The 23,673-nt window shown below is 40.4% G+C and overlaps 3 protein-coding genes across 10 annotated transcripts; all 3 read left to right on the top strand.

The window, feature by feature from the left end:
• Positions 1–3,320: 3,320 nt before the first annotated feature.
• On the top strand, positions 3,321–8,235 carry LOC109957645 (reticulon-4 receptor-like 2). Its single transcript, XM_020595677.1, has 4 exons — positions 3,321–3,546; positions 4,960–5,183; positions 5,297–5,530; positions 6,923–8,235. Exons 1-4 carry the CDS (start codon positions 3,498–3,500, stop codon positions 7,790–7,792), a joined length of 1,377 nt encoding a protein of 458 aa, XP_020451333.1. The 5' UTR covers positions 3,321–3,497; the 3' UTR covers positions 7,793–8,235.
• A 7,629-nt stretch (positions 8,236–15,864) lies between these two features.
• On the top strand, positions 15,865–18,800 carry selenoh (selenoprotein H). Its single transcript, XM_020594620.1, has 5 exons — positions 15,865–15,968; positions 16,386–16,497; positions 17,226–17,368; positions 17,466–17,585; positions 18,550–18,800. Exons 1-4 carry the CDS (start codon positions 15,953–15,955, stop codon positions 17,570–17,572), a joined length of 378 nt encoding a protein of 125 aa, XP_020450276.1. The 5' UTR covers positions 15,865–15,952; the 3' UTR covers positions 17,573–17,585; positions 18,550–18,800.
• A 1,149-nt stretch (positions 18,801–19,949) lies between these two features.
• Positions 19,950–23,440, top strand: clp1 (cleavage factor polyribonucleotide kinase subunit 1). 8 transcript variants are annotated; one of them, XM_020590456.1, is made up of 6 exons: positions 19,950–20,062; positions 20,874–21,177; positions 21,337–21,444; positions 21,557–21,676; positions 22,168–22,305; positions 22,426–23,440. In XM_020590456.1, exons 2-6 carry the CDS (start codon positions 20,905–20,907, stop codon positions 23,110–23,112), a joined length of 1,326 nt encoding a protein of 441 aa, XP_020446112.1. In that variant the 5' UTR covers positions 19,950–20,062; positions 20,874–20,904; the 3' UTR covers positions 23,113–23,440. The 8 variants fall into 8 exon arrangements, with proteins under 8 accessions (XP_020446112.1, XP_020446092.1, XP_020446070.1 ...); XM_020590436.1 differs by having other exon boundaries at positions 19,953–20,058; positions 20,903–21,177; positions 22,426–23,439; XM_020590414.1 differs by having other exon boundaries at positions 19,953–20,058; positions 22,426–23,439.
• Positions 23,441–23,673: the final 233 nt, after the last annotated feature.

Genomic DNA, 23,673 nt, shown 5'->3' with positions numbered 1-23,673 from the left:
GGAATCTTAAGTGCAGCAGAAATTTTTTTGTAACCTTTGCCAGATCTGTGCCTTGCCACAATTCTGTCTCTGAGCTCTTCAGGCAGTTCCTTTGACCTCATGATTCTCATTTGCTCTGACATGCACTGTGAGCTGTAGGGTCTTGTATAGACAGGTGTGTGGCTTTCCTAATCACGTCCCATCAGTATAATCAAACACAGCTGGACTCAAATGAAGGTGTAGAACCATCTCAGGGATGATCAGAAGAAATGGACAGCACCTAAGTTAAATATATGAGTGTCACAGCAAAGGGTCTGAATACTTATGACCATGTCATATTTCAGTTTTTCTTTTTTAATAAATCTGCAAAAATGTCAAATTCTGTGTTTTTCTGTCAATATGGGGTGCTGTGTGTACATTAATAAGGAAAAAAATTAACTTAAATGATTTTAGCATATGGCTGCAATATAACAAAGAGTGAAAAATTTAAGGGGGTCTGAATACTTTTCGTACCCACTGTATTTACTTGACAAAACAGAAAAAACAACACTAATATGGCTCCATGCATGCTTATTTACTGACATGACCTACTGGGAGCCCGAATTAGTGTTATTAGTAAAAAAAACCCATGCTTTTTCCACCCTGGCAAACAAAAAATATCTGCTACGATCCCATGTGCTTCCAACTTTGTGCCAACAGTTTGTGTTCGGTACTTTTCCTGTTTCCTGTATCCCCTGTGCACAAAGCAAAGTTCATAAAGGTCAAGGTTAGTTTGTTTACAGAGCGCTTTACATAATAAAATGGAATGGAAACAATCACATAAAGAAGATCATAATATAAAGAAAAGGTTTTCCCAGTTTGATGTGGAAGAACCTGATAGGCCTGAACACAGCTCTGCCTTCAACCACAGTGTTGGCATATCGATGCTAAGCCAGGCCTTACACTTTAATGTTTACCTGAGCCACAATGAAAAACAAATGGCTGTTCTGACACCAGCATCACTTATAATTATGATTTTGAGTCCTTTAAAACACTTACAACAAACATTAAATTAAAGTGCTTGCAAATATGAACTTTACACACTAATGTTTTTTTTTCTGACACTGGAGCTAAATATCAAATGATTCATTATCTTGTTAACAATGTCTTGTCAGACCTTTGATGTCCCAAATGACACCCACATTTTGTCTGATTCACACTTCTACACATATCACCCTCACACTGCATTTACCAGTAGCTGCACCAATAGCTTGGACTGAAATGAAGTCGAAAGTTTTGGCTTTTAATTATCCGCAGAATTCTGTCACTTGACAAACTCTGATTGTTTTACCATACAGTCACATTTCAGGTCAACTAAAAGCATGTTTAATTTTTATTCATATAGTTCTATATTGCATAAAATATAAGTTGGAAAAGCTTTGGCAATGGTTCATTGCACTAGTGCGATCAGAATGTCAGAAACGCCCATGTTCATGGTCAACTTCTTGAGTTTTCTCACCTCTGACCCAGTGGGCAGGAACACACACTGTCTCCTCACAAGGTCTCCTAGTTAAATGTGTTTGTGTGTGAGAGAGGGGCCTATGGATGGAGTCAGCAACACATTTTTTTTTAGGATCAGGACAGATCCTTTGAACATGCTGTGTTTACACCAGTTCAAATGCCAGTGTGCCATGATTCACTTTGACACAGCAGGGTAGTGTGAGGTTGCAAGGGAGGAGATCTGGGACTGAATGCGTGTATGTGTGTATGTGGCTTCATACATTTATGCATTTTTTTCTGTTTATGTGTTTGGATGGGTCCTGTTTATAGCATCACGCATACAGTATAAGGTTTATATAAAGTGTGCCAATCTCAAACAATGCAGGAGCACTGCGAACACATACACGGGTGTGCGTAAACACTCTGAATGGAAGGAGCTCCAAGAACCTCTCACATTTACGTACACACACACACAACCTCCCTGAAGATGAAGTCTGGTCGGTGAGCTGGCTGCCTCCCCCAGTTACCCTGGAGCCAAAAACTGTGTGAATACATTACATGTGCACACACGCGACCTTATCTGTCCCACAGCCCCCCTGCGGAGGCTACTAATGCCTGTTTGGTGAGCTGCCTGCCTCTTCACTGCAGCCAAACACTGTGTGATTCCATGATCGCAGCGTGCTCCCAGCGCTGCGCTCACAGCTTGGAGCTGCAGATGACCTTCCACAGAGCAGCTTCTGGTGAGTGTGTGTTCATTTGGGAACAGATGATTGGAATCATGTAGATCTGGCCCTGACCCGTTGTCATGAAGGGAGGACTCAGTAGTGAGCCCACCTCTGGCACGGTTTATTTCAAGACCTCCGTGTCCCGTCCCATCCCACGTCCCACCCTCACGTTGCACTACACCTTCTCCATCAAATCGTTTGACTCGCAGCCAGTGGATAATTAGGCCAAAAATGTGACTCAGATAGGCACAAATTGTCCTTCATTGTCAGTGAGTTGACATGATCCTCCCATTCGCCTGGCAAAGAAAAGCCAATGCTATTAGGTACTGTCATTTGGCCAGCAGCATTTGCAATAAAATAATTATGACAACTTTAATAAATATGACATTATTTTTTTTTTTTTGTAGGTGACAAATATAAACGGATGCAGAGTATATGGTGTTCCACTTAGTAAGTGTTATGTCATCTTTCCTCCTGACACAAATGGAACCAGTCCATATGCTGTGTTAGATCATTTGCACCGCTGGGCTTTCCTTTCACATTCCTTTCTGCTGTTCTGACTTGTAGGCTGTGGCTCTCGGCTTATTTCCAACTCCCCTACACTGAATGAAACAGATGATTTTTTTTTGTCTTTAATGCCAAGTGAGTTTTCCCACTTCTTGTCCTCCTCCAACCCCCTTGTGTTATGTGCCACACATTAATACATGCTTCTTAATAAACAATAGTCATGTTTTAAATATTCTTTGTCTTTATCAAAGCCATTGTTAGTTTGGTCATCCCGCCTCCACTCTTCATTAGCAATCCGCTTCCTCCCACACTGCGCTTTGTCTAAAATGAGGAGTTACTACTGTAAGTAAATTCGGGCTACACCTTTAAATGGTCACAGCTTTCTTCATGTTCATAACAAAACTTATGCATATCTGAGAATGTAAATAATTGCTATTTATTATGCATTTAATTTCCTCAGCATGACCATTAATAGTGTTGAAATAATCTTACTTTGCACAGACAATGGTGCGTTACATTTTAGGTAATGCCACTGTGACAGTGACAAAACCAGGCCTGCTACTGCCTTTCTTGTCTCTTCCTCCGGAGACTCTTACCCCTCCTACCGGGCTGACGTAAAGAGGATCCTGCGCTGCCCACGGCTGTGGGCGAAGACTCTCCACGGGTATAAACAGCTTGCCGAGACTCCAGAACGTCACTGCTTGAAGCCGCAGTGACTCGGCCACCAGAGCTGAACCTCAGCAGAGATAGCAGCAAGCAGGCACCTCCACGCCGCGCAGGCTAACTCGCTTTCGGCTTTGGTCCGAGATGGAAACTCGTTGGAACACGAAGGGCTCCAGCGCCCGCAACTTTAAGAGTAAGTTGCTCTCCGTCATGCACACGCAGTTTGATGCGCCGAGGGTTTTTGATTTTGCAAATGCATTTCTGTGATTTAGCTGGTTTATAGCAACTGGTAACTCATTTCTGTGCATTTTAAAAACTGATTACAAGAACATTTACATTTCAACATTTAGACCGCTGTAGTGTTTCCATGCTATCCTGGGAAACAGCCTGGTAACTGCTGAATTTATAACTTTTGTGTTGCTTTTACGCACAGAAATATGGGGTATATTTTGAATCGTATACCAAAATTTGCGTGCATTCTACAGTCATTTAGATTTAAGTGATGTTTTTCAGTTTTGGGTCTCACAGTTGAGAGGGATGTACCCTAGAGGGAACCAGAAGTGTGTGCTTTGGGGTATTCTGGGCGCAAATGATGTCTGTCATGTATAAGCTCTTTAGAATTTCGAAGGCATCCCTCTATATGTGCATTTGTGGGATGGCTTTATATATAACGAGAGGAACTTTCCACTACGTGATCAAAGTTTATTTCTTATGGCTCATGTAAAGTTTACCAAGACCGTTCATCCAATCTATCTAGATCTCCTTTATGCATGAAGAATTATATATAGGCACATTATTCTTCATCTCACGTCGACTTTGGGCAAATACGACTTAGGAGGTTTCTAGAAAGGTGTCCTATTCCATCTAAACGAGTCAACTCCAGTTCTTCCTCAGCATCCCGCACAACTAATAGTTCAACTTAAGAGGTCAAAAGGTGAGGTGCTGGAAAATCTTGCGCTTAACAGATGAATGAGAACTTCATTATTATTTTATATATGTACTTTGGGAGCTATTTTTGCGCCCAGTTGTGCCAAGAAGCTGCGCAATTATTGATAAGAAACGAAACCGATCCGGGTCTGGTTACCTGTCTAACACATACCACCTGCGTGGAAAATCGCTCAGCTGAAACCAACTGAAACATCCTTGTGTGAGAATTTAAAGTAGCGAAGCATGCATTGGGGTGTGGGGGGGTGGGGGGCATAGATTTATGTGTTTTTTTTTCTTTTTTAAATTGCTGAAATGTAATTAGTTAACGATGCAACAACCGTCATGGAAACATGTAAAGTGATCTGGTGGACATGAATATGTGAACGATTTCTGTAATGTAATCTGGTGCCTTAAAAATGAATTATGTATAAGCCACAGAGGAGCACCAACAAGTCATGGGTGAGAACACAGCAGTGGTGAAAAGAATCACTGACGACAGGTCTGAAAGACAGACAGTAAAGAAAGGCTGGTGTCAGAAGCTGAAATCAACCTCTTTTTCTTTGTGTATCTTTCAAACAACACACACACACACAATATGCATGCTTCAACTGGGACAATGGCCCCTTGCTGCTAATCTGACTTTTCCTCATGAGAATGACCCTCCTCTGTTTCCCTCCAGGTGGACTCTCCCTGTGGCTGATTCTGTGGCTGGTGGTGAAGCCAGGCGGAGTGGCTGCATGCCCTAAACTGTGTGTGTGTTACCCCATGCCCATGACGGTCAGCTGCCAATCCCAGAATCTCACCATAGTGCCAGCAGGTGTGCCCTATGACTCACAACGTGTTTTCCTGCAAAACAACCGCATCACAGAGCTTCGCGCAGACTCCTTTGGCTTTGAGACCCAGGTAAAAATGGCAGTGTGTGTGTGTATCTCTGCTTAATTCCCCACAAGTATTTTGAAAAACGTAATTTTTATTAGTGTACCCACAACCCATCATTTTCTTTTAATTCTGTGCAGGTGCTTTGGTTATATGGCAACAACATCACATGGATCGAGGCCGGGGCCTTCAGTAACCTCAGGGTGCTGGAGGAGCTGGATCTGGGTGATAACCCCTCACTGCGGCACCTGGAAGGAGGAGCTTTCAGGGGCTTGGAGAAGTTGCAGAGCCTGCACATGCATCGCTGCAAGCTGGCCACTCTCCCCCATGACCTCTTCCACAAGCTGTACAGTCTGCAGTTCCTCTACCTGCAGGTAAAGCCAGCATGCACACTCATACACACACACACACACACACACACACACACACACACACACACACACACACTTAAAGTACACGCATTTGGTGTATACAGATACATGTCAGTTAGTCATGCATGAGTTTGGACTCAGTGCTAAACACACTTTGATTTATGGGCACATCAGTCACTGTGCAGTTGCTCACAAGCAGGCTGCAGACCCACACACATGCAGACTTTTACACTGTACTTGTTACAGGACTGCTTTAAGTAGGTTCCATGAGACGCTCATAGCGCACAGCTACAAGCGTAGTAATGCAGAATGTTCTTAGGAAGATCTGGAACCAAAGTTAATTAAATCCTCTAGAGACACAATTAGCACTATAGTGCTAATTGTTAGCACTATAGTGCTAATTGTTTGTTTTGCTACTGTTTGTTTGTACACTGCTTATTTTGGTGCTACTAATAGATGCAGTAGCAGCAAAACAAAACTGAAATTTCTGCTAAACTTATGTTATTAAACAAGACAAAAGATTGCTCTCAGACTGTGGGTGATTAATTACACAGAATTACCAATGTAGCAAAGTGAATGGTTGCCAAAACCTCCATGTACATATACATGTGTGTATATTTCATTTAAAGAAGCAGTTTTAGCTGATGAAACAAAATCAAACTAACCCACAGGAAAAGGCTGTAAAAATATATTATAAAAGAAGACCAGCAAGAGGCTACCACACAGAGGAAAGCATACAGAAGCCCCCCTGTATTTGTATGAATTCATTTAAAAGAAATGCTAAAAATGTTTTAGAAAGACAATAAAAACTCTGCTTTTTTACACAGCACTTAAAACCCAACACAGTAGAACCACATAGCTTTCAGACTATATGCTTACTATTTTTACTGAATTCCTAGTTCTCAGGCAGTGATTTGTTTTAGGGTAATGTTAAAATGTACTTGCAGAGATATCGCCTTCCTTCTTCTTTTTGGCAGCTGACAGTGAGAGCTCAGCTGCTGAAGTGTCTTTGAATGCAGTCAAAAAACAACTCTCTGCCAAGAATTAAAAAAAAAATCCCTCCTACGTTCACTGTGACAACTGTAAAGCTACTTTCAAATAGGACACGCCTCACATGCACATATCTGATAACTTCAGAGGAATCAAGCGCTGTAATATAGATGCAGGACCCCAGTGATTTTTAAAAGAGAAATAAAAATAACACAAGGTCAAGAGCTTCTAATCAGTTCTAAATGTATGGCTCAATTAAATGTTTTATATCCAGCTGTAAAGCACCTGAACAGTTTAAAAGAGGGGAAGGGAACTTTTTGCCAACAACAACTAAACCCAACAACCTTAATTCACCCACATTCTTTTTACAACAATAAATCTTCCTTTATTTTTACTTTGCTCCAGGAGAATCAGCTCCACTTTCTGCAGGATGACCTATTCTCAGATCTGGTCAATCTCACCCATCTCTTCCTGCATGGAAATCGCATACGTACCCTCTCTGAGAATGTGTTCAGAGGCTTGGTCAACCTGGACCGCCTCCTTCTGCATGACAACCGTATCAGGCAGGTCAACCGTCGGGCTTTCCGTGACCTTGGCCGCCTCACCATCCTTTACCTGTTCAACAACTCTCTGGCTGAGCTGCCAGGCCAGGCCATGAAAGATACCCAGGGAATCCAGTTCCTCCGCCTCAATGGTAACCCCTGGTCCTGCGGCTGTGAGGCCCGTACCCTCTGGGAGTGGTTCCGTGAGGCCCGCATCTCCTCCTCTGAGCTCATATGCACCTCCCCATCCCAACGCCGCGGCCAGGACCTCAGATTCCTCCGTGAGCTGGACTTCGTCCTCTGCCCTCTGCCTGACCCAGGCTCTCTGGCTGGAAGCACCACGACCACTTTTAGCACCAAGACCCGCTGGTGGTTCTCCAAGAACAAGCCCGCATCGTCATCCAAGACCTTGTACCAGAAGAGCAGCGAGACGGTGAAAGCCTTCCCCTTCAATGCTGTCAAACCTCAGTACCCACCCAAAACCCCAGCAGAATCATTCTCCTCCAAGTATGAACTGTCAGAGGATGAGGCTGCACTCCCCAAGGTGGACCAGGAAGAATACTGGACCAACTACGGCAACGAAGACGCCTCCATCCGTTGCTTTGAGCTGGAGTGCCCCCCAGGCTATGACTCAGCCTTCTCCTCCTCTTCCTCTTTAAACATCTGTCTGCCCCTCCTCCACTTTCTCTCCCTCTCCATTGTCACATTCTCCCTCCATTTCCTTTTTGGCTGAACTCTTCTCTCCTCCACACCCCTTTCTTCCTCTGATTTCTCCCCCTGCTCCTTCCAACTCTAACAACAACCTGGATCTTGATTCCTTTCACGTACCTCCCTGAGGTGCAGGGGTTGCTATACTGACACAGGAGACAGGCAATGCAGCATGGAGCTGTTTTAACTAGCAAAGGTTAGTTGAGCTGATAATGTGTAGGACAGGATTTCAGTGCTGAAGTAGCTGCTGCTTACCAGTAAAGGCTCTATAAAAAGGGGAATCACATCATGGAGCTCTGACAGCGACAGTACAAAGGCGGAGACCTACGACATGAGAGAGACAGAACATAGACAGCTGTCGAGGTCCTCAGATGTTTTTAGATATCACAGCTGTAAACAACGCAGGCACTGTGGTTCATCAATACTTGTTTTCTATATCAGTTAGTGCGCATCATTCAATCACTGCTAACATTATCCCTCACTAATTTCTTTCTTCCATCATTACACATAAAAGTGGTGATTAATAAGTAAAAAGACACAATCAAGAGTAGGAGAAAGAGATGGATTAACACAGATGGTGAGGGAGGAAAGAAAAGAAAAAGGGGAAAAGAAAATCAATGCAATGTGAGGAGAGTGACATTTAGATCTTCTTTTAAAGACAGAAAAACATGAAAGATCTGCAGCCAAGAGCGATTCTCCTTCAGATTCAGTCTTGTGTGATCACAGAAATGCCTGCAAGCCACCTCCACCTCCCACGCTTGTACATACCACACATCATTACTGTACATACACCCATCAAACTGCTCTGTATTTTAGCTGGATTTGTACTTTTTTCAGCACCATTTAGTAAACAATAGCTTGGTGGTAGAAGAGATACTAGATACTAAATGGAAGGTGCAGAAACTCTTCTTTGGCTCCTCATCTTTTCCACATTTTGTCACTTTCTCTTTCTCTTTCTGTTCCCAAATTCCCAGACTGAACTGAAAATCAAAAAAAAAAAAAAAGAATGAGGTGAAACATATCAACATTTAGCATAAACTGAAAAAAATAGATGCTCACTACCAAAAAGGGAAAGGCTTTTAATATAGATTCAGTTTGTTTTTTGTGTTTCTGTTTTTGCTGGGGTTGTGTGTGTGTGAAAAGACTAAAAGGCCAAAGTCCAGGGAAGATCAGTTTGATCAGGTCTCTTGTTAAAGTGAGCACTTGCTTGTGTGTCTGTCTGTCTGTGTATGGCTGAATGTTGAGTCTTTTATGCACTACACATTTCTGGGACCCAAAACTGTTTCACAACCAACTGTATATTTTTAAAAATGTGAATTGGTGTATCTTTTTTTAAACAATTTTCTGAACATATTTGGTAAATCCAATGATTTTATCTGATTTCAGTGACATATCTGTATATTATGGTCATACACACCATGAAAAGATCATGGCAATCAAGCTGTTTTGCATAAAATCATTTCTCATGTATTAAAGCTGCATTTTGTTAGAGAACCTGTCTGACTCCAGTGTGTGTCTTTAGAAAATGCAAGGGGTATTTGTTCTACAGTCTGTTCAGCACAATGCCAGTCCGACCTGACTGAGATCAGCATTTATTACGGAGGCCATATGTTCCTTGTCAACCCCATATGTTAAATCTGAATCAACCTGAGTCATGACTGAGTTTCTGCCTAGAACATGAAGTATACTGTGATGCTGCATTTTTTCAGTGGAGAAATGTGTTAAGAAAGTGTTTTGCTTTATTTAAAAAATAAAGAAATGCTCAAACAGAAGTGAATTGAAGTTTCTTTGTTGTTTCATTGTCATCTTTGTTCACTAGGGATGATATGATAACTGAAAAAGGCCATGGGAAAGTTAGTCAGCAGGCACATACTGTAAGCACAAATGCAATACACACAGATGAAATAGATAGAAGACATTTACTTGACAAATTTGGTTTGAGTATCAAAGCATATAGTTGACAGCAGTGTTTGAATCGGAAGTTTTGTACATACACCCATCAATGGAAGTTTTGGCTTGATAGCCTACTGTTGTTGTTTCTTTTTGCCACAGAGTATTTTCATTTTTCAGAAGAAGAAAGGGCTCATAAAGATGAATGTGGTTAGAGTCTTCAGAGCAGCAAGATGTTTTTATTTTGACCAGCTCTGACACCTTTAGGTAATTAGAAGCAGGGCCGTCTGTAAATCTTTTTAAAGATAATCACATCACAGCATCCCTGTCAAAAGAAAAGGGAGGTGATATTTGTTGTGTGTGTGAGCAGTGTGTGAACTGTAAGCAACCCATGTGACAGTGTGAGTGTATGTGGTGAAGGTCACTAATCTCTGCTGTGTTCACTCCTCGCCCCAGTCACATCATGTGCAGAAGGCTTCTATACTGGGACATATTATACAAGGAGATGGGTGAATGAGTTGTCAAGCTTGCGTGTGTGGGTTCAGAGTGTGTGGAGAGGGGAGGGGGCCTGAGGTATGATTCAGGGTTGGGGCAGAATGGGGAATGCGCCAGGATGAAAAAGTGACAATGTGTCCCGGAATCAGCACACCCCCTCAACAGATTAATTCTCACCATGATGATGAGGATGATGCACACATGTACAAATACACATTAACACATGATGCAAAAAGAACAGATCAGACAAGTTTGACTGATCGACTTGTACATCCACATTGAGTCTTTTTGTCTCAGTTCACAAATAATTTACCACTTTCACACCTGATTTTACTCCCACCTTTCCTTCATTTGCTTTTCTCTTTTGGTGTTTCCTTCCAGATAAATAAGCAATAAATCATCAAACCCACATACATTCTTGTTTGTAAGTACATCTTTCTTTCAGAACTTCTAATTTCATCTGTTCTTGAGGTGGTTAACCCTGGCAGGAGTTCTACATTTATTGAGTCAAATCTGGGATGTTGACCTCAGAAGGATCTTTAATTAAATCTGCACTAAGATGACATACAAACTGTCTCACCACCATTTATCAATAAGGTGTTATGTGTATTACTTTGTTATGTTATTTGTATTTGTTATTGTACTATTCACAGATCTATCTCTCTTTTCACCCAAAAATAACAAGTTTACACCTAAAAATGTGGAAATGTGGAAAATCACAAACGGAAGCAGAAGCAGCTGAGACTGTCTGAAGGAAACTTGGTTAAACTGCAGACTAAACCAAGCCTGCAAGCAAACCAAGCATACAATAACATAATGTGGACTTTTTTGTAGATACCAGGACATTTAGTGCCTTGATTAAAAGTAATTAACTGCTAAATGTATAGATATATACAATGTATTTCTGTCTTGAAATAGCACAACTTTCTATTGTGTTTCACTGTTACATTTTGTAGGGATAAAATCCTCTTTTTATCTGCTTAGTTAGCAACGGGGTGAGGTGGGTGGTGCGCTAAGAAATAAAGGCTGAACTTAAAGAAGGCTGTAGATAGCAGACAACCAAGCAATATGGTAGACTTGGAACAAATAAGCCATGAAGAATTGGCTAACATAGATACAAACGCTGGTCAGAGGGTATCTATAGAGGTTGGAGGAGTTCAGGGAGGACATACAAAGTATTAGAGAACATTTCATAAAGGTGAATGCAAACTTTTGCACCGATATGATTTTTTTATTATTTTATTATAACTGTTTATTTATACACTCTCTGACCATTTTTGTTACTTCTGTTGATGAATGAACATTTGTACTAGCCCAGGGGTGGCCAATTCCAGTCCTCGAGGGCTGCTGTCCTGCTTGTTTTCCAACTATCCCTGCCTGACATGCTGCTGATTACCTGGCTCAGGTGTTTTCAGTCAGTCAGAAGCTGGAAGATACCAATTCACTTTATCTTTCCTCACTTCACTTTCATCTAAGATGGCATCTTCCAGCTTCTGACTGGCTGAACACACCTGAGTCAGGTAATCAGCAGCAGATCAGAAAGGGATTAGTTAGAAAACAAGCAGGACAGCGGCCCTCGAGGACTGGAGCTGGCCACCCCTGGGCTAGTACGAATGTTCATTCATCAACCATCAAGATACCATCTTGACAGAGCCAGTTTAGCTGTTTCCCCCTGTTTTCAGTCAGGTTTGGGCTTATGTTATGTAAAAAGACACTGCACTTTAATGAATGAATTTCACAGAGCTGTGCAGATGGCAGTAGTGGAGGTGAACAACACCTCTCAGCTCTTTCTGCCGGGGTTAACCACCTCAAGAAATGCACGTCAAAAAATTGTAACCAAAGTTAAGGCCCCTCTCCTATTTTCAAGTTACTCTTTCATGGCAGAACTGTGGGCATGACAGAAAATAAGGGGATCATGAGACTTACTGCTTTTCTGGTGCAGGAGTGCAAGCAGGCCATTAGCAGAGAAAATTTCTCTGAAATCTTCAGACTTTGATGATGTGCGCTTATCATATACTGTGCCCACTCATTCTCGCCCAACTCTGCTTCCTATTTTTCCTGTTTCTGCCTTTCTTCTTTCTTTTGTGTTAGCCTGCCTTTCATATGCTGTCACTTAGTCTTTGTCTGAACCCTTATCACTCCAGCTTATTTCATTCCCTGTCACACAGTCTCCCTTACATGGTTATGTGCATCTTGTGTGTGTTGGCTCATACGTATTTACTTGCATGTCATCACTGACGTTAACCTTCTCACATCTTATTTGCAGAGAACACACCCTGACGTCAGAAGGCCAGGGAAGGAAGCAGAGAGAATGAGAGAGACAGGGATGGAATTAACTCAGTGACCACCACTGCATGCAAAGTGTTTACCCTGAGAAATAGTAATATAAAATAGAGAAGTTGTCTTATCTTGAAATTACAGAACAGAACAGGTTAATAACTGCAGACTGACAAAGCTGAGCTGCAGTCACTGTGACAACTAATCTATCACATCCATAATTGATAAACATCATTTTCAACACTATTCAGCTGGTCGACTCCCATTGTCCAGCATGTGGAAACGTGAGCCTCTGGGGCAGTGAACCTGTGCTCCAGAAAGTTCACCAAACGGAAGAGGAAGGAAAAAGAGCGGGGCCAAGCAAAGAGATGAGGAGATACCTGGATAATCTGAATAAATCATTTTGAGTGGAAACACTGACTATTCCCACAGAAACAGTGAGTGAATAACTTCAAGTGCTACCAAAATGACAAGAAGGACATCCAGTGGGAAACCTGCAAAATATTTGATTATTACATTATGATTGCTTTTAATTGAGGAGCAAAGTAAAGGATTCTGTCACAACCTCATCTACTCCCACAGTGCATGTCATAGAGAACAAGACTGAAGAGATAAAAACTACAGCAACAAATTTACTGGTACAATTAAACTAAATACATTTTTGTACTTCAAATGATATTGGAGTTTTTAACTCTTCAGTGCTTTTAACTCATACAGTTTTATTTCATGAAACTAGTTTTGAATTGGTCTTTGTAAATGCTAGAGACACACTTGAGAGGTTCATGTAATCCTTCATATGCAGGAAAAACAAAAGTAAACTAATGTGAAGCTATAGTCACATTTATAGTAGGTAGAATAAAGCATGTATCATAGCAATGTATTAAATGTAAATTTAAAAGCAATATAACAACGTGAAGTTGCTTTTTAACATAACTGATTTAATGACTAGACACAATATTTAACATCAATCACGCATCCACTGTAGTAGACATATGATTATTCATAATTTTCTATTTGTCAACACATCAATATTTGAAGAATATACCAATTATATTACCTAGATGTTACTTGATATCACCATATTTTTTTTAAAATCTGCAATAGTCTTCTTCTGTGGAAGGACTAGTCAGATGTTCCTGAGGTGCTTGGCACACCTGACACTTTGTTGGCCATCTTGGATGTTGGGGTTTTTAGTTGCACAGACACTTGCTCCGCACTAGGTGGTGCCTGGGTCGTCCCCTGCAGTAACTCATACAGAGGTACACAACTGAAACCCATATATGTTCAAGAAGTTGTCATTTTTTCCACTGCAGTGACCACCATGCATTAAAAGGTTAGACTAAATTCAATTTATTGAACTTGCTTGTTCAAAAAGAGTCGACTCATTTGATTTCTAAGTAATGAGCCATCTTTGAAGTTTCCACATTTAGTACAACTCACATCTTAAAGGCAACAGGGGAGCTTGCAATGCTTTGCAGTAAAGTAAGTGTTTAACAGATCTGCAGCAGGATTATAATGAAATCAAACATCAAAATATATCCTTTTCAGGTGGAGAATCCTAAACAATCAGGAAAGCAACAAACAAACAAAAAAGACCACATTTTTAAATGAAAAATACTCTGTTATTGCTCTTTTTCTTGCTTGTGTGTGTGCGCACACAGAAATAGCCAATGTGTGTGCTCTGATTTTTGGATAACACTGTGAGTTGTAGAGGCAGCCAGAAGCCTTGAGCCAGTCATAAGTTAAAAAAAGAGAGAGCAGGGTGAAGACGGGGCACGTCTGTCTGACAGTCTGTCCACTTTTCTGAAGGTTTACGCACAAGGCTAATAATACACTGCAACAGCATGCGAAGACAGATCGGGATCCAAAGAGATTTAATATGCCTTTGTGTATGGTCTGTTTCAGGAAGAGATACAACGACTGAAATATTTAATCATATGGCAGCGTCAACAAGAGTTAACATGACTGCACAGCCAAGATGAAGTGTGGGTCTTAAGGGTTTTTGTTAACAAGACAACAAAAGAACAGTGATTAGATTGTGAGTCAGTCTCACCGCCTCCCTCTGGGAGGTTGTTGGCACAGACGCAACTTGTGACGTCCTTTATACAATTTGTTTGAGTGCCCAAAAATGTGACAGCCGCATCCACTGTGAAAGACACAGGGATTGGGTATTGCTATTCCGGTAACACCATATTTGCTTTTGACTTTTGAGTATTCAAACACATCCATCTGTTGCTCTGTAGGGTTATCTCTCACTTTCCTATTTGGTTGCGGTCTTTGACCCATCCCTGGCATGTTATCATGGGGATTATGCAAACTATACAAGTATGAACACAACCCTTGAGACTTGCATGAATCTGTTTGCAAAGGAAATTATACAGATCTTCAGATGAAAATGCTAGAAGGAGGAGTTGGTCTCAAAGTATATCTAAGTTTTGGCTGGATGAGATGATGCAGACATGAGATCAAAAAGTCTCAGGTCTCAGTATATGATCTCTGTATCCAACGTGGCTTCTTATATGAAAAATGTGTAACAGTGCATCGCATGTAATACTATATGTCATCAAATAAACTGTGATCCCATTACTGGAAACAAAATAAAAAAACATACACAAGTCCAGTGATGGCTTCTATCTTAAGCTACCTTGTCTCATTCAGCTCACACCTCAACCTGTGGATGTACCATCAGCTGGTTGTGTTGGCATCATATTGGAACAGCAGCTGGTGACTGCATAAAAGAGGCTATGAGGATTTGGCAACTGAGAACCAAGATTTCTTTTAAATCTGTCCTGGCTGTAAGAGCAGAAAAAGATTCTCTAGCAAAGTACACCAAGGGTTACAAAGTTCTGACATATTACAAGACTTTGAAATAGCTACGCTTATGAAGTTTTCTTCAGTTAATTATTTGCGTTAATTAGATGAATTACTTAAATAGTCTTATATTTCATATGATGATGGCATGGTAAAATAGGCCTATTGATTTTTCAACAAAATGTTTATCTAAATAGCCTTATCTATCTGTAGTGGCCCTGAGTGCAAAACACAACACAAGACAAAACCTAACAAAACACACCCTGTTTACAAGAGAAAAACAACAACAAAAACAAAACAGAATTTAGAAAACAAAAAACATCATTTTACAAAACAAAAGAAAACCAGAAACGCAACAACAAAAGCGAAAATAGACTACATTTTACAAAACACTGTGATTTCTTTTCGAATTGATTATTTATTTATTGTCTTTTGTTTTGTCTTGTTCAGTGTTGTGTCTTACCACTCGGGGTCACTGTAATATATGTTTCTTCTTTGTATAGTTACAATTTGCACTGCATTTATGCATGTAATGTATGTTGCTACACGTAATATTTAGATTTTAACCACGACTAATGAAAACCTGAAGTTAAATCGATGAAAATGCCTTAGAGGAAATCTGACTAGTAATGGTTGTAACCGTCAAATTGAACCCCCCCATCCATGCAACAGAATGGTATGATCGACGTGCGCGCGGAAGTTTGTAACTGCAATGGCGTCCAAAGCAGGTGGGTGTTCTATTTATTTCTGTGTTTTGTGAATGTTTACCTTCAACATAAACAACTAGGCAGTTAATCCGTATTCATGGTTTGTTTTATATCATACTTCCAGCCGATAAACGCACACTGTGTGTTGCACCGCTTGTTACAACGTGTTGTCTTCTCAATGTTGTAGGCTGGGTGGTGCATTGGAGTTAACGTTAGCTTCGTGGCTAACATTAAGTTGGAGCAGCTACACAGTAGCTAGAGTTTCAACGCTAATGTTCAATAAACGATATTATCATCAGTGTCCGATGTTGCTCACAGTAAATGATTGATAGTTTGGGTCAGCTGGACTGACTTTGCTGTTTTGTCCAACGTTACTGCCCTCGACCACATTCCCTTTAATTAGTCGTTATTAAAAGAACAGTCTGTGTTTGTATTTAGGTCGTCGAGGGACAAAGCGCAAAGCAGAGGAGGAGAAACCATCCATGGAGGAGAAAAGGGACAGAGAAGGGGAGAACGGACAACAAGGCCAAAGGGTGGTCATCGAACACTGGTAGGCACTTCATTCACATCATAATATTTATTTATATTATCTATTTGTCAATCCCCCAAATCTAGTATGTGTTACAATATTTTAAGCACAAACAGGATTTATTAGCCATTATGAAGCTATGTTTCACTACTGCATATGTAGTTTATTCTGTTACTATGCAACATTTTATAACCTGGACAGATGCAGTTGCAACTGTCCATATTCTATTATTTCCCTATTTTTAATCAAGCTGTCAGTTATTTTCTGTTAACTGTTTGATGTCAGAAGAAAAATGTCCACTATATTCTCCCAGTGTACAAGGTGAAATGTTCAAATTGCTTGTTTTATTTCACCAACAGTTCAAAACCCAAAGACATTCACTTTTTGATTTTAAAAAAGCATTACTACACTTATTCACCATACTTGATTTTGAGATGTGTTTACAGTATTTTGAATGCGGTGTGTCATTTCGAAGGAGATAATGAAGCATTTTGTATGTGCAGTTTTTTGATTTGTGTGTAGAGTTTTGAAAAAAAATGACACCTTGCTTCAGAAAATGTGAAAGCTGATGTAAAAAAAAAAAAAACAGTGCAAGAGCACAGTATAAAATTGAAAAACTTGAAAGTACAATTACTTCAAAGTTGTACTTAAGTAAATCTATGTAATTTTTTTATATAGCCATACTGCTGGGTGACTTTGAATGGTATATGCAAACGTGTGTCTAATGGTTGATCTGTTGTTTATGGCAGTAAGAGCTGACGAGTGTATGGGCGTAATGCTGAGGAGGTGAAATCTGCCCTCCTGGCTGCCATCCCTGGACTGACTGTGGTCGTCAACCCTGAAAAACCACGCCGGAACAGCTTTGAGATCACTCTGCTGGATGGAGGCAAAGGTGAGGAGGACCAAATTACAAACTGGCTACATGACTGTTTCATGTCCGGCCTCTTTTGTTCTTTCTAATGACAGTTTTCTTGTGTCTCGACCTTAAGAGACACCTTTGTGGACTGGAATAAAGAAGGGTCCACCTCGTAAGCTGAAGTTTCCTCAGCCAGACGTTGTAGTTGCTGCTCTGCAGGAGGCTCTGAAAGCTGAGTAGACGCCCAGTGAAGGTTTGTCATTTCAAAGCTTTCAGACAGCAGATATGAAAAACACTAGATATAAAATTAATGAGGGATTACACACAAAATTTACTTCATTCAGTTATAATAAATAGAAATGCATACTTAAATGAAACTTGAGAACATTCTATTTGAGGTAAAGTTAAGGAACCAAACAACAACTAGTTGGTTAATAAGCTGGTTGATGAACAGCAAATCAGTCGGTATTTATTTTGAGGAATAATTTCTTGCTTAACATCCTCTAGTTCCAGCTTCTCAGATGTGGTGATTTGATGCTTTCCTGTGTTTTCTGTGATAATTAAAATATCTTTAGATTTTGGACTGTAGGATGCATTACAAGGGAAGTTTGAGTTAGCCTCCGATTTGTGAATCTGAATTAACATTTTAAAAAAGCTTTTTCTTTACCATGTGAACATCTCTCCACAAACTCATAGAAGGCCTTAAAGACTGGCTTTTTAGGTTTTGTGCTATTATTAGTTGTTCTCACCAGTATCCTCTAAGATACTGCAGCAGTCGGTGCTGATGAGTATTTGAATTCACAGATCCCTGATTTATATTCACTTGTGTCATAACCTAAACTTGGATTTCCTTTCACGTCTTAGCAGTTTATGAGTCAGCAGCATAGGGGACACAGTAACTGCTTGTTAGTCAAGCTTATTACACAGTCAACCTTCAGCAATTAGACTGTATCTAACAGACTCTTTACTCTCAGTGGTAAGCAAAATGGTGTGGACCCATCTGTAAGATGAAATTAACTGGTCTGAAATCAAAAGATAGTTTGCTGTAATCTGTGAATGTAAATTGTGAAAGTGTGGAATCTATTTATAAGCCACACACAAAATGTAATTATTTTACCCTCATACTTTGCAGAAATATCTGTGCTGCTTTTGGTTCAGACTGATGGCCTTATGGGATCCTGAGGCTGATTTTAAAATAATTCTTGTCTTGCATGTAGCCAAGAGTCCAGGAGATGTGGCCTGTGGAAACAGAATGATGAGGAGTGACCAAGGAGATGTTCTCAGTCCCTCTTCTGATGATCCAAGTTTCAACAGTTTGCATCTTTTAGGTACATGGCGACACCTAGTGGAGCGTGTCTGAGCCAACACTTTTCTCTCAAGTCATGCTGTTAAGTGTTGTACTCCTTTTTCTCAATGTTCATTGTGCATATAAATCGGTCTTTGTTAAATAAAGTTTTTTTTCCTTGGTTGTGTGGATGCAGGTTTGTAGTTTTTGCTTTAGCAAAGCTGTCATTTATATGTGGGAATATTTGTATTTTTGCAGTTTCAGGAATTATATTAAAGTTTAAAGACTCACTAAAGAGACATTTTTTTCTGTATTGGGTTGGATTTATGTATGTATACTGCTAATCTGATTATGGTACCCAGTACATTTCTCAGGTTAATGCATTCTGCAAGTATAAAATTTAATGGGCCCAATATATATTTTTTCTGTTTCAAAAATGACAAGAAACCATAAATAAATTGTATCTCACGATTCAGGATTATCCCTGAGCACATGTTGCAAAAACTAAACTCTTGGGTATTACTACTGATGAGAAGATGTCTTGATGTAATGCCACCAACAAAAGTACATCTAAAATGTGAAGAGCAATATCTGCTATTAATATGGTCCAGTGCAGCTAAAGAAATTTTCCAAACCTTCAGATAGTCTCAAACTGCTCATTTAAACAGTGGGACGATGAAATGCATGTTTGTTTATTTTTGCGGAGGACAGACTTGTGTACAAAATTAGACAAGTGACAACCTAACTTGTGTGGACATTCAGTGGAATAATTTTCTATAATTTATTAGGAAATCACTTAAGATTGCTTTTAAGGGAAGGGATTCTTTATGAATCAAATACACTTAATAGCATAACCTTGTTTTATTGTAGCCTATCAACTGTTTTATATGCAAGTACACCCACAGTATACAGTGTTAACGTCTATACTCGTACCCTTATCATAAACATCTGATGTAGGCTATATAAATTTATGAACATAGTGTACATAAACTGCTTTTACTCTAGAGAGTTTTCTGACACATAAGTGAATGACATCCACTTTATTCTGTATAATAACATGTAAGTCATCCACTTTTTTGGCTTATTCACATCCAGTGCCTCACGTTAACACTTGTGACTGTGTCAAGACGAATTAAGTTTTCCTGTCAAGTATATTTTCTCCTGCAGCTAAAACGTACTGAAGTAGCCGCTAACAAATCACAAAAATAGTCTTCTTGCACTAAAGTTACTGTCAATGTTTGACTCAGACTCTTTCTCGGTTTTAGAGGGCTGCGCCTATACTAGAAACTATAGTTAGAAGGAGTAACAGACGTTTTCAGCCGACGTTTATATCCTGCTATCATTGGTTGTTACGGAAGTGACCTCATCATAACGCGACTAGTCACGTTATCGAGTCCTCATGAGTTCATAACATTTAATTCTTCAGTAAGGCCCGTTATTAGTACGTAAGTACTATATATTTATGGCAAACAATCCGCATTAACCTAGCAGTGTGGGAGTAGATTAGTGACATTTGGAACCTTTGTAGGTAGCCCCTACGACTTTGTTTCTTACGTTAGTTTGGCTAAATTAGCTAGTCTACTGATTGCTAGCTGGTCTGTGTGTGAACGATGGGTGCAGTTATTTTTTGTAATTGTGAGCTCATCAATGTTAACATGTTCATACATCAGAGATGTTTCCTAGTATAGTCAACGCTTAACCCAATAACGTTACACGAGTGTGTCCGGTACTAAGGAGCAGAGGTTGAAAATTGAGATACCAATAAGATTCAAGTTATCTCATAAGAAACATTCATTTTTGGACTCGTGGGAATTATAGAGTAAACTCTTTAGTGTCTGGACTATAACATTCAGATGCCGCATCAAAAATAAGTAAATGAAGGAAAAGTTCACTTGTTTAAAATGTTCAAGCATCTCGTCACAACCGCAGTTATGACTTAATACAAAAGGCTGTAAAGAGGCAAAACATAACTCACATAACTACCCGTTGAGACCACTGTCCTGTACTTTTAAAGCAGTGCCGTTTTTCTTCCAAGCATTTTGGAGAACTTGCCACAGTTGCTTATCTCTTCACATAATCCCAGATTGACTTCATGATGTTGAAATCAGGGCTCTATGGGGGGCATACCATCTGTTGTAGGGCTCCCATTTCTTCTTGTCAGTGAAGTGATGTCTTTACTTTTTGAACTTAAAAAAAAATAGAGAAAAAGTAAATGATTGTGATTGAATTCTCTCACACTTTACATACATCTGCCAGGTATCTGTCACATAGACTTCTCTTCTCAGTCATGGCAGCAGAGGGTGTGGAAAAGGTGAGTGATGATGCTCCAGCAGCTGGGAAGGTCAGCACCAGGTATGACCTGGAGAAGGAGACTGAACTTCGTTTTGAAGTGGAGGCCGGGGAGGCAGCGGAGCAAGTAGAACTGGAGCTCATTGTGGGAATGGCTGAGGTGTTTGGCTCAGAACTGAACCGCAACAGGAAGTACACATTTGGACCAGGCTCCAAGATTGCCGTTTTCACCTGGCAAGGCTGCAGTGTGAATCTTTATGGGAAGCCAGAGGTGAGCACCTAGAGGATGGTCTATGCAGATGGTTAACATTTTTCCGTGGGTTCTGTTTTGAATACCTTAGTAATATAATTTTAACTCTGTGTGGCTTTGTGAGTTTGGCATTTGTTGAATGAGAGTCAAATAACCTCCTTTTCTCCCTCATATCCACAGGTAGCTTATGTGTCCAAGGATACTCCCATGCTGCTCTACCTGAACACACATGCTGCCCTTGAACAGATGAGAAAACAAGCAGAGCGAGACAATGAAAGGGGGCCAAGGGTAGGTTTGAATAAAAGCACTACTATTTTCAAGGGACTTTTTACAGTGTGTAGCTTATCAGATGCCAGTGGATCCGTTTTACATTGACAGTGAGCAATTAATCATCCCTCAGGTGATGGTGGTTGGACCTACAGATGTGGGGAAGTCGACAGTATGTCGGCTGCTGCTGAGCTATGCTGTAAGGGTGGGCAGGAGGCCAACACTGGTGGAACTGGATGTTGGACAGAGTGGGGTAAGATGAAAGGGAGTTCTCATAATACATATCCACTGAGACTATGGAAATTAGTAGAATTTAAAATAGCTATTTTAAATATAACACTAATATTACACACCCATTGCCTATGGTGAACAAAAGTCAATGCTTTTCCAAGCTGCAGCCTACATCCTCCTCTTCACTGAGTGTACAGAATGTGAACACAACACACAGAAGAATTGTTTTACTGGAAATAATATTTAATTAAATTTGCTAGGTGTGAGACAAACGAAATTACTTTGTTTATGTGAAGCAGGAGTACTGCCTAGCTGTATTGGCTATGTTACTACAGGTAGTGCTGGTGTGCCTCAGGGGTCCCAGTTTTTTTTTTTTTTTTTAAACAGCACCTTTTAAGATTTAGCTTTGGTTTGGTGGTTTTAAAGTTCCTTTGTGAAAGTGCCACATACCTCAAAACATCCAGTATACACTTCTTATCAGCATATGGTGTGAAAGACTTTCTGTTCCCTCAGGTGTCTGTACCTGGGACAGTGTCAGCACTGTGCATCGAGCGTCCAGCAGATGTGGAGGAAGGGTTTTCAGTCCAAGCTCCTTTGGTCTACCACTTTGGCTCTACTACTCCAGGGACCAACATCAAACTTTACAACAAGGTGAGATTGTGTAACAGTATGAAGCATAAAAACACCCACACTGCCAACCTAAGAATTGTTTTGACAGCAGCTATTTTTTTCTCTGCTCACTTTAATTTGTTCTTGTTTAATAATGTGCAGCTGACGTCATGCCTGGCTGAAGTGTTTTCCCAGCGCTGTGAAGTGAACAGGAAGGCCAGCGTGGGAGGCTGCATCATCAACACTTGTGGCTGGGTGAAAGGCTCCGGATACCAGGCTCTGGTCCATTGTGCCTCTGCCTTTCAGGTGGATGTGGTGCTGGTGCTGGACCATGAAAGGCTCTACAATGAACTCAAACGAGACCTTCCTCACTTTGTGCGTGTTGTGCTCCTCCCCAAATCTGGTGGGGTGGTGGAGCGCTCTAAGGAGTGCCGGCGTGAGACTCGAGATGAGAAGATCCGTGAGTATTTTTATGGCTTCCGTGGAGTGTCATTCTACCCTTTTTCTTTTGAAGTGCGTTTCTCAGACGTCCGCATCTACAAGATTGGGGCACCGTCCATCCCAGACTCATGCTTGCCGCTGGGAATGTCTCAGGATGACACGCAGTTAAAGCTGGTCCCTGTGACACCAGGGCGTGATCTCACATATCACGTTTTGAGTGTGAGCAGTGTGGAGGATGGAGACGAAGGCGCTAGAAAGAGTATAGTGGAGAGCCCTGTGTGTGGCTTTATTGTTGTTACTTATGTGGACACGCAAGCACAGGTGATGAAAGTGTTGTCCCCAGCACCTAGACCACTGCCCAGACACACACTGCTTATCATGGACATACGCTTCATGGACATGAAATGAAGTAACACTTAGGAGGAGAGGACGTGGTGGCAAAAGAAGCAGAAATCTGGTGAGGGAGGAGTTCTTTTCAGAAGAATTTTATACAAGAGGAGTTGAATTTTGTTTCTTAGATATCTTTTATGCACTTTGTAAGGACTACAAAGAGTATAACAGAAAAATAAGTTTAGAAATTGGTAACTGCTGTAAAATCTACACCACTTTATAGACTATGCTGTACAAATGTTTGGTCTGTTTGTGGCAAATAATATTTTTTCACTGTAGGAATCAATTTCTTGATAATCTGTTTTATGAACATTGTTTTTTTCTGAGTAATAAATTTTTTAATGTAAAAAGCATTTTGTATTTTGTGTTAATTATAGTTTAATGGTCAGCATATTTTCCTGTTCTACATATCAGTTTACATTCATTTGCCTATGTTCAGTACCAAAGGGAATCATTCTGAACAACATCTGTGTTTATTGGTGTTATTTTCTCTACATATTTTTTATGCTTTTAAGCATTTTTAATATATACAGTATGTGTCTTGAAACATTACATTTTTGTTAAGGTTGCTCTGTTCAC

Source organism: Monopterus albus, unplaced genomic scaffold, assembly GCF_001952655.1.
Source record: "Monopterus albus unplaced genomic scaffold, M_albus_1.0 scaffold2.1, whole genome shotgun sequence".
NCBI classification, from domain to species: Eukaryota; Metazoa; Chordata; class Actinopteri; order Synbranchiformes; family Synbranchidae; genus Monopterus; species Monopterus albus.
Note: the sequence above shows the minus strand (reverse complement) of the source record. Positions and strands in the feature narration are given on the sequence as shown.

Coding starts and splice junctions, on each gene's coding strand:
- clp1 (XM_020590456.1), top strand. CDS start 20,905: ATGGCAGCAGAGGGTGTGGAAAAGGTGAGTGATGATGCTCCAGCAGCT. Junction 21,445..21,556: donor ACAATGAAAGGGGGCCAAGG/GTAGGTTTGAAT, acceptor ATCATCCCTCAG/GTGATGGTGGTTGGACCTAC. Junction 21,677..22,167: donor TGGATGTTGGACAGAGTGGG/GTAAGATGAAAG, acceptor CTGTTCCCTCAG/GTGTCTGTACCTGGGACAGT.
- LOC109957645 (XM_020595677.1), top strand. CDS start 3,498: ATGGAAACTCGTTGGAACACGAAGGGCTCCAGCGCCCGCAACTTTAAG. Junction 5,184..5,296: donor CCTTTGGCTTTGAGACCCAG/GTAAAAATGGCA, acceptor AATTCTGTGCAG/GTGCTTTGGTTATATGGCAA. Junction 5,531..6,922: donor TGCAGTTCCTCTACCTGCAG/GTAAAGCCAGCA, acceptor ACTTTGCTCCAG/GAGAATCAGCTCCACTTTCT.